The sequence below is a fragment of the Neopelma chrysocephalum genome, unplaced genomic scaffold (assembly GCF_003984885.1).
Source record: "Neopelma chrysocephalum unplaced genomic scaffold, ASM398488v2 Primary Assembly neopelma1_124, whole genome shotgun sequence".
In the NCBI taxonomy this organism is placed as follows: Eukaryota; Metazoa; Chordata; class Aves; order Passeriformes; family Pipridae; genus Neopelma; species Neopelma chrysocephalum.
Window position 1 is genome coordinate 3,282,029 of NW_020897786.1, and position 10,211 is coordinate 3,292,239.

The 10,211-nt window shown below is 42.3% G+C and overlaps 1 protein-coding gene across 3 annotated transcripts; it reads right to left on the reverse strand.

Moving 5' to 3' along the window:
- Positions 1–1,682: 1,682 nt before the first annotated feature.
- PSMA4 (proteasome subunit alpha 4) lies at positions 1,683–9,875 on the reverse strand. 3 transcript variants are annotated; one of them, XR_003536606.1, is made up of 10 exons: positions 9,858–9,875; positions 9,482–9,570; positions 9,263–9,305; positions 8,369–8,531; positions 7,023–7,100; positions 6,706–6,794; positions 5,770–5,900; positions 5,438–5,561; positions 3,286–5,187; positions 1,683–3,158 (listed from the first exon to the last, which is right to left on the reverse strand). XR_003536606.1 is itself a non-coding variant. In XM_027697969.1 (9 exons), exons 2-9 carry the CDS (start codon positions 9,482–9,484, stop codon positions 5,033–5,035), a joined length of 786 nt encoding a protein of 261 aa, XP_027553770.1. In that variant the 5' UTR covers positions 9,485–9,570; positions 9,858–9,875; the 3' UTR covers positions 1,683–5,032. The 3 variants fall into 3 exon arrangements, 2 of the variants coding, with proteins under 2 accessions (XP_027553770.1, XP_027553771.1); XM_027697969.1 differs by having other exon boundaries at positions 1,683–5,187; XM_027697970.1 differs by lacking the exons at positions 9,482–9,570; positions 9,858–9,875 and having other exon boundaries at positions 1,683–5,187; positions 9,196–9,282.
- Between the last annotated feature and the right edge of the window lie 336 nt (positions 9,876–10,211).

Sequence of the window (10,211 nt, forward strand, 5' to 3'; positions counted from 1 at the left end):
GATCTTACCCTGCAGCCATATTTGGGTTGTGCATGTCTGTGCAAGACACAGTGCAGTCTGTGCAAGCACCCAGAAAAAGGCTGCTTACCCAGTAGTTTCTTCCAGCACACTCCTATTGATTTGAATACTCTGCAGTAAATATGGTCATTTTATATAGCGAGGATCCATTTGTGTACTGCATGTCCTGCACAATCAAAAGATAAATGTGTGAAAGGATGCAGCACGACTCCTGTTTTGAAATGCTCAGTCTGTATGCAGTGGTCAACCCAAGATTTTAGAGTAAATAAAAAATATATTTTAGCCCAAAACAGGGCACAAAAGAACCCTACTTTATTTCTTTTGTGACACACCAGAGTTCTGGTGTTTTCTGAGTGCTCCAAAAATTACTTGGCAATATTTGTACTGAAATTGCAACTCTGTAGTTTTTGATGACAACTGCTTCAATGCCCCACTGCACTGCACCTGGTGTTCCTAACATGAGGTGATGGTGTAAAATCTGTATTTCTGTGAGCAGAGTGTGTGTGCCTTGCAGTAAATGCATTTTAGAGCCTTCATGTCCCGTTAACAGTGTTGAAATAGCTGCCACTGGAACGTGCAGGACATAGCAAACTGGTTTTATTACATAACTGTGGATTTGTGTGCAGCTGGGTCCTAACCAGGCAAAACAGATGCTGTAAGATATAAAAGGATCAAACTGTCTGGGTTACATGCCCAACCTTTTGCTAAATATTTCATGTAGCGTCATCTGGCACATGTTAATTATGTTGTATTAGTACTGTTTTAGAAAACAGTAGTTATAAATAAGCAGCTGTTTCTTCCTGCTGCTTTGGGCTTGGAGCAAAATGTTAATAATAACACCAGCATGTTTAGTATTTGTCATTAAGTGAAAGCCTAAACAGTTACATGAGTGATGGTGTCTTTCAAAGGGCCCTTGTCAGCTGGAGGTGACATCTGAAGGTCCCCACTAAAGTATGCTCTGAGAATCTGCAATAAATTGGCTGATGGCAGCTTTCACTGTGCACTGAAGAGTAGTTTAACTGGAAAGCCAAATGCCAAATTAAACACAGATAAAAATAGCAAGCTGCTCAGTTCTCTATGTAAAATCAGAAATATTCTAAAAACTTTGTGAAGCTGAATTTTGTCCAGATTAAAGCCAGTGAAGGATACCCTTAGATCAAGTTACTTCAGTGGTCTTTCATATTGCAATAGAAATAACCGCAATTAAAACTTGAAAATGAGGACAGCTTTCACTACAGAAGAACTGTAATGGAAAATATTCTTTAAAGAAAATGAAAGACATTTAAGTCCTAGAATCTCATCTAGTCTGAAGCTACACGATTTCTCTCATGTATGAAGCACCCAAGTGCATTAACTTCTTGGACTTAATATCTTGTACACACCTAGCTCTGTTATCTATTATCACATACAGTTCTGTGGCCTCTAAAACCATTCCTCTGAACACCTTGCAATCATTAATGTATTCATTCTCACAACACAGTGGAGAAGCATTGTCCCTAATTTGAAGGTTATGAACAGAAGGAAATCCATAACAAACCAGAAGCAGCTGTCAAATTTAACATCAGAAGTTTTTTCATCTCAATTTGTGTGCTTTCGTAACTAACAAGGAAAATATTTGGATGAAGAGGGAAGCATACCTAAAGGAGGTCATATAAGAAGCAGTCTTAGAAGTAAGTTTGACTTTATTTGAGCAGGATACAGTCACCTAGAAAACAAGCTAACTCTCTTTTTAAACACTGACAGATGCAAGGACAGCACAGATATCACTGGAGAAGCAGTAGTTTCATTGCCTCTTAAGCTACTTAGAATAACAAACCACGTTACAATTTCTTAGGACAATCTATTTGTGAATATTTGCATATTTGCCCTATCAAGTTCTATCATGCAGTCACGTGAGATATAAGCTACCCAGTTTTTAAGTTTACAAACATCATATTATGCAAACAGTTTCAAGTAAATACGTCTACCTAATGTGAAAAATTTGTCACCTTCCACAGCACCACACAAAGTTCTGGTGTTAAAATAACAATTAAGCCACAGCAATAGCTAAATATTTGAAATATTTATGTAATACACTGTAAACTCTACGTAAACACTACGTACACCAAAAAAAAACATACAAAGAACAGGAAGATCTTTTGATTAGCAAAGATACCTCAAATGTATCGCCAGAATCATTTTCTGTTCTTACGACTTATCCCCAAACCACTCCCAGAAAAGGCACAGATGGTGGTGATTTTTTTTTTAGGTTTTTTTGTTTAAACACACAAAGCCAGAATCAACACAATAGGCCAATGCAGTCAAACACTGCTCTTATCTCTAGGAAGAACAGGTAAGGAACTTGCAAGGATGGCTCAGGAAGATTCTAGTCATGAGAGATCCCCAGCATCTGCTTATTGCCCTAGGCTCAAATGCAGAAAAAAATCAGAAATTAAATTTATTTCAGGAGAACTTTGCTGTACAACTTGGACAGGAGTGCCAGCTGGAGTTACTTGCCTGTTCCAAGGCAGTACCGAGGCTCAGCTCACAATCAGCTATTAATGGCACTCAGGAGAGATGAGGGTTTTTTAAATTAAATTGGTAATTACTGTTCAAAGATTATACTCATAAAGTACTTGACACTACTTTTACTTTGGGTAAACAAAACCTTTAAATAAATAGAACTTTTAAAATTTAGTGTAACTACACAACGCTTCAAGACATAATGGAGTACAGATCAGAAAATTACTTAAGTCATTCCAAATTCTTTGTTATTACAGTATCTAAACAGTTCTCCTTTAACAGCAAATTATGCAGTGTTTGGCAAAGAAATGCTATTGGTAGTTCTTTAAACAAAGATTATCCCCATTTTGTTAGAAAAAGATGCATTTACAAAAAAATATTTCAATAAGTCTATATCCTAAGCTAACTAATAATACTTACACTACTCCACTGAACAAACTGCCTTGTATGGTCTATATACATCGATGAACACAAGCTCAGATGCTCTCCTGGTTTCCCCAAAGACAGAAAGCATTGCTGGAGCCCATCACGTTTTGTTGCAAGTCATCTTTGAGAAATGAGACAAAACTCCATTTTGGCATTGCTGTTTTAGAGCATATTCCAAGCACTTGTATAACCATCATCAGTGATCCAGAAATCTGCAAAAAGATGCTGATATATTGCATTCATGGTATCAAAAAATAGAAAGACTGAGCACTGGAATTCTACATAAAAATGGAGCTTGAGGTATTTATACAACCCTTTATGATGGAGATTGAATCTTACCCATTGCACGTTGTCTGCAACTGTTCAGGGCTCCTTACATGAAATACCATTCCTGTGTTAGTTTGGAAGACCTGCTGTAGCACAGGGTGTAAAGAAGAGTCAGTGGAACTTTTACTGGCTGTAAAATTTGAATATTAACCATGTGCTGTCTAAGTTCAGTACAAAGGACTAAAGCAATTGGCCTGCACTGAGCCATAATGAGCAAGCAGGTCCTGCAGCCTGGAGAGAGCCCCCAGCCAGCCCTGCTGTCCCTGCAGAGGCTGCCAGAGCTCAGGGCATCTGCACCAGCTGCAGCACAGACACCTCAAGGCAGATTCCTTCCCTCTGTTCTCAACAGTGACTCTTACAGCAGCGAGCTCAAAAATGGGTTTAGTGGAGATGAAGGGTCATTTCTGGCCATGTTGACAAAGTACATTTTAGTCAAAAATGTCTGGGATGGATTAACAACAAAACACTGCATGGATTCACTGAGTTTCTTTAAATGGTCATATTCAATCCTGTCCACATCACATAACCTTTGGGGTAAAACTCCCAACAAACCAAACCAACCAACCAAAAAAGCCACAAGATCGATACAATCCAGGGTGGGCACAAAGGGGCTGGATCACCAGCGTCACAGCTGGAAATTCAGCAAGTAAGGCCTCACATTTAACCAGGTCACTTGAGCTTTTCACTTTGCTTTTGAGATCTGAAAGGGTGCACAATAATTTTCAATAACTTGTTTTCATTTCCTCTGGTTTTTTTTCCAGAAGAGATTTTTGCTAATCTGACAAGTACACTTTCTTGCATTCAGTATAGGGGCAAGCTGGACAAAAATTATTATAATTTCTAATTCATGCACAAACATTATGATTTCTCAGGTGGTTAATTGGTATTTTTTAAGACCGTTGTGCCTGAAAAGGGAACCAAATTCTCTGAGGACATATCAGCAACACCAAGCTAAACATAAAACATCTCAACTTCCTTTCAGGATAAAATGTGAAATAGTCAACATGGCCTAAAATCATGCACTCTTTTATTTACCTATTTTTATTCTGACAAGATAGATTAACATTTTCACATGGCCTTTGTAAAATGTCTTTCTAGTTTGTGTGAATACAGCTCGTGTTGTATGATTAATTTCTTAGAAAACACATGCACTGGTGAAGGCTATGATAAACTGAACACATTTGCTACAGGGCATTTTTAAAACACTACTGCTTGCAAGACCATCAGTTTGACAGAGCCTGATATAGAACAAAATAGGCCAAAACTAAAACTTGGCATGCCAGCACACTTTAATTCTGTATTTGTGAAATGACTTCTCAAACTATGGAGCTCTTTTCACTACCTTAAAAGGAAAACCCACACATACACACAAAATTCTAACAATTCTAACACCATATTTGTTCTTTACCAACTAGCATATACCTTGTTTTAATGGTTTAAAGCGAATAAATTCCTCAAGATTGTGCATATCCAGGCATTACTAAGGAAATAAAGACACCCATCGCTATTCTTCTTAAATTTTATTCCATAAAAAAAAAAATAGAAGATGAAAGAAATAGAGTGTTCGAGAATTAAAGCAATTATTGGTCAACGTAAGGAGCAGTAAACTAATTATCTAAATGATGATTAAGGACCTGGTTCATCAAAAGTAATTCTGGGTCCTCCATGGCGTAGCTGTAGGCTTCTACCAGACAGAAATCCAGATTATCTTTTACTGAAGCAGGTCCTTTATTATCTAGAGAACACTTGATTTCATACTCTATTTATCCTTCTCTTTTTGTTCCTTTTCCTTCTTTTCACGTTCAGCTTTTGCTTCCTCCTCCTCATGTTGTTTAATCAATTGTTCCACCTCCTTTTGCTTCAGAACCCTTATCACTGTCTTTCCGTTCTCTCTGGTCAGTGTTGCAATTTCAACTGAAACACATGGAACAGACAGCGCGTTACATTCTGTCCTGCGGGCACAGCCAGCAGCACTGGGGCGAGCTTTGGGAGCACAAGTGACAGGGAAGCACAAGGCTCCTGTCCTCCCCCTGCCAGCAGGCAGAGCACACAGCACTGACACACTCCCTGTGTCACCCCTACATCGTTTGCATGACAAAAGAGCCAACAACCCACATCTAGAGCACGTGCCCTCACTGCAGACGGTGGCACTGCAGGAGCTCACCTTTCTCTGCGGAGAGCTTGCTGACATCCATGGTTTTGTTCAGGACCTTGATGGCCAAGGCCAGGGCAGTCTTTAAGGTCATTTCTCCTTCTTTGTAGTCCTGCTTTAGCATTGACACAGCTGCCTGTAAATTTGACAGAAATTAAAAAGGTATCTTTGGGCAATCAACCAAACTGTTGGGCTTTTTGGCAGATAATACATGAGTAACAGCAGCATTGCTAAAATCACCTGTAAATCTCTTCTGCACTAGTAATAAACAACTCAGTTTAATTAGTACAGTGCAATTTACACCTTTTTCCTTGTTTTTTGAGAAGAAAAAACCCAGAACTTACAGCGCTGTTATTCCCAATGCATGTAGCTTTCCAGCCTCCATAATTTCCACTAGGATCACTTTGATAGAGCTGAAATCCATAATGCTTATCCCAGCCAATATAGAGCAACGACACACCAAAAGGACGTTTTCCTGTTGAAAAGAAGGCTATTAGCAATCTAAATTTAGTAACAAGATTGGTCATGAGTGACAATTATTTTCTTTGATTTCTTTTTCCAAATCTATTCCTGTGAACTGGGATTTAACAGACAGTTCTGCACTTCTGTTGCTTGAGATAAGCACGCCAGCATCTCTTTCTAAGTCATGGGGTGGGGGGCAGCAGAGATTTATTCCATTTAACCCTAAGAGCAGCTCATTTCTGTCTCCACAAATTGTAATTTATCATCTCAGGACTTTAAATCAAAATTGAATATTTAAAGTGTGTAGCTTAGCTGTTAAAGTGTTTAACTTAACAGTGTCAAAAGCCAAGTACATGAAAAGGTAATTCTTTCACACTACATATATGTAAAACAGAGAATACATACTAATGTTCACATATTAAGGAACAAGACAACCTCGTTCTCTGACATGTTCCTCGAGCCACAGAAATAGTATTTTTTGAAGTGTTACATTTTGGGTGGGCCCCAAACATTGAAAAGCTGCCTATCAAACAATTCTCTACTGGTCTTTTGAAGGCATTGATTAAATACAAGAGCACTCAAAGCATTCTGTGCAATGGGATGGCATCTCAGCCATCAATTTCCCAATCAATAAAAAGTAGCACCTTCAGCAGCAAAGCAGTAACCATGACTACCCATTCCCCTCTTAAATTAGGCTATTGTTTTTCTCAGTATAACTTAAATTCAGTAGAACTGTCCAGAGATTTAGATCCTTCATATTATGACAGAGAATTGTTCCTTAGGCATTTAATAACACAATGACTCATCACATTCGTTACCTCCAAACTGTGTGTAAGCCTGCTTGATATCACACAGTGCTGTTACTAGTTGTTCACAGGGAATGGGCTCTTGATATTGTAACAAATACCTAATATCAAAGAGGAGAAAAAACGGTTTTCAAAACTTGTTTTGCTGACAGTATCCTGTACAACATTTAAGAGGAAACAAGTTCCCAAGTTAGAGCCTCTTTGATCTAGCTGTTCTATTTCAATCTACTTCTGATCTACTAAAGGCACGTTCATTTTGGTTTAACACCCAGGGAACTGAATGTGACAGGGCAGGCAAGTAAAACCATGTGAACTATCAGCAGACCCACCTCTGTGCAATCAGTCGCAGCTCGTTGGTCAGAACATTGGCATCTGAAGTAATTCCTGCAACGCTGCAAGCCATGTCCCTGCAAGGGAAGCACAGACTGAATTCCCACCCATCTCCAGCCGACAGTCACATCTTCACACAGGGGTCCAAGCACAACACCTGCTGTCAAGGCTTTTCTGATCAAAACTAGGTAGCTGCCACATAAAACAGGTTCATCAGCTCCTGCTTTTAGGGTACACCAGAAATATTAGTAACCCTTTCCTGAGAGCAGAGCTGGACAGCGAATGTGAGTGAGTCAGCATGTTGGTTACACAGAGAGTTCTGAGATCATGCCAAACATGATCAAGTGCCAGGTGGCTTTACAAGAGCCATCAGGTACATGCAGGTGCCCCTCAGGAGGCCACCTGATGTGGAACCACACGGATGTGACAGGCCTCCAGTGGGAGCTGCTGGCTGACACACGGCATCTGTGCCACTGAAACTCAGTCATCTGGATATGACCCTAATAAAATCAGGCACTTCACATCCTTGATTGTTTTGTTAGCTCTTAAATTAAGAGCTCTTTAGCCCAATCTCATGTTGCTACAAAGCTTTCATTACCCAAGAAGGATTTGTGAAATTGGGAATTTCCCAGAAGATGGAAGGGCTGTTCTAGGGACTGCTCCAGTGCACTGCCTCCTCTAAAATCCAGTGCTTCCTACTGTTCTAACTGCCTTCAGGATCAACATGGAATGGGAGGCTGACAGGATGGAAAACTATTTGTGTTTCATGTGCACCTTCCAGCAAGGATGAAGCTCTACCTCCCTTACAGGCAAGAAAGCATAATCTGTAATAATCTTTGCTGTGACATCACAAATGTAATTTCCAGAGAACTAAAATGGAAGTTGTAATAGGGAGATGTATCATTTCTGCTACAATTGTGGCAAAGAAGCCTAAGACATCCAATTATCTTGTTCTCTTTGAGTCACCAAAGAAAAACAAAGACTTAGAGGAGGATCCTGAGCTGAAGTAGCATGTGTGCATTCTTCATTCTGCCTCCTAATGGTACTCTGTAAAACAGAATTCCCAATTTTCTGAACTGCTGCAATACCATTACCTTGTATGGCACAGCACAACAAATAGGCTATTCCACCTGGAAAATTCTCCTAGAGATAAAAAAAACCAAACCCAGCAATATTTCTGCTTTAGAAGGAGAACTACTAAAGTGAGCAACAACAAAGCAGTCATACTTGTCTAAAACACCAAAAAGATTGTTAACACTTCAAATTAAATAAAAGCAGATTATGTGCTAGCCAGTGTTTTGTTACTAATAGCATCACTGGACATTTGATCATCATTTCAACTTACTCATTAAGTTTGTATATTTTCTCTGAGAAAAACACTTCATCGAGCAGCTTGTGGATGTTGCGTCTCTCTGCTGCCAGCAGGACTCCGTCGTTTGCCAGAATTCCCAGGCAAGTGCCTGCATGTCCAATGGCTTCCATGGCATATTCCACCTGGTACAGGCGACCTGGGAGAGGGTTTCAATTGATAATGTCAAAAAATAACACCAAAGAACATCAAGTTCACACACTGACTTGAACTTGCAAGAATCTAGCAGGTGCTCATTATACAAGCTGCTCTTACTTCTCCAGTCTGTTACCAGTTGAGAGCAAATTAACAGTTTGAACAGGAGGAAGGAATCAAAGAAGGAAAATCCAAAAATGGGGAAAATATCCTTTCTTGAAAAAAATTAAAAAAAAAAATCTAGAGAAGTCTCTACTGCAGTAAAATGAGCCAAAATGGATTTTCAATAATCAAAGAAAATATCTGATACTGAACTTTTTGAGTTCCTCCATCTAAGAAATAGGAAAACATGGTGTGCAGACACTTGTTTCAGCATGTGTAAGAATAACAAGGAGAGGTGTGACTGCACCAGCAGGATATTGTCCAGTCTTAGGAGAGAGTGACAAAATCCACCCATATCAAATAAAAGATAAATGGTTATTTCAAAAATGTGGCAGGTGATATTACTCACTAATGAGGGAAGGGTTTATTATTGCTTCAGTCAGAATGAATCTGGAAATGTCCACTTTGGACCCTTGGTGTCCTTACAGAACTGGGTGCTACTTCTATTGGGTAAATATGATTTCTCTAACTCATACACAGACAGAAACACGCTATAAACAACCAACCTTCATGCAAGTGAGAAGATGAATAGAGCAGTCAGAGTTTACTTGAAAGTGTGGGGTTAAAAAATACCTTCAGGAGAAAATATGGTAGTTCTGGAGTCATATCTTCGAGACTGTAAAAAGCAATAGCTCAGTAAGTACCGTCAGTCTCTTGACACCAACCCTCCAAGTTCCCGTGTAACAAACACAACAGACCCAAATACCCGGTGAGCTGGGGCCGGTCTGACCGCCCGGGCCGTGACTCGGCAGCACCGCGCCCCGCAGAGCCCCGGGAGAGGGGACCACTCACCATCGTGCCGGGGACGCGCCGCGGGCACCGGGCCTACGAGGGAACACAGGGACGTGCAGCGGGAACGGACACAGGAACCGGCACCGGGCCTGCGGGGGAAAACAGGGACGTGAGCCAGGAACGGGCACAGGAACCAGCACCGGGCCTGCGGGGGAACACAGGGACGTGAACCGGCACCGGGCCTGCGGGGGAACACGGGACACGTGAACCGGCACCGGCACCGAGCGCCCCCGGCCCGGCCCCAGAGGGCGCTGCCGCCCGCCCGCACTGCACAGTCATCCTCAGCGCGGCGGAACGCCAGGGCCTCGCCGCCCCCCGCGCCGCGCAGGGCCGCGCCCCGCACCCCCCAGCCCGCCCGCCGCCCGCCCTCACTCACGGCGGGCCGGAGAGGAGCCGCTGGGCCGGGCGGGGGCGGCGGGTCCCGTCCCGCGGCACGAACCGGGCGCTGCGGCCGCGCCCGAGCCTTCACCGCCGCGTCGGAAATGGCCGCCGCGCCTGCGCGGTGCCGCGAGACGGGCCGGGGCGGGGCCTGTGCCCTTCCCTGCCCTGCGCGGGGTGGGGCCGGCGGAACGGGGTGGGAACGGCGGAACGGGGCGGGAACTGCCACACCCCCGCCCTGAGGGTCAGTAACGGCCACACTCTGCTGTGAGGGGGAGAAATGGCCACATCCCCTGGGGAAGGCAGACCAAGCCCAGTTCCCACCCCTGCCTGCAAACGAGTCCCATCCAGC

What these genes read in the sequence shown, in the direction of transcription:
- PSMA4 (XM_027697969.1), bottom strand. An exon ending in CTGCGACTGATTGCACAGAG is followed by an intron (nt 6,795 to 7,022) that starts GTGGGTCTGCTG and finishes CTTTGATATTAG; the next exon opens with GTATTTGTTACAATATCAAG. An exon ending in GGCTTACACACAGTTTGGAG is followed by an intron (nt 5,901 to 6,705) that starts GTAACGAATGTG and finishes TCTTTTCAACAG; the next exon opens with GAAAACGTCCTTTTGGTGTG.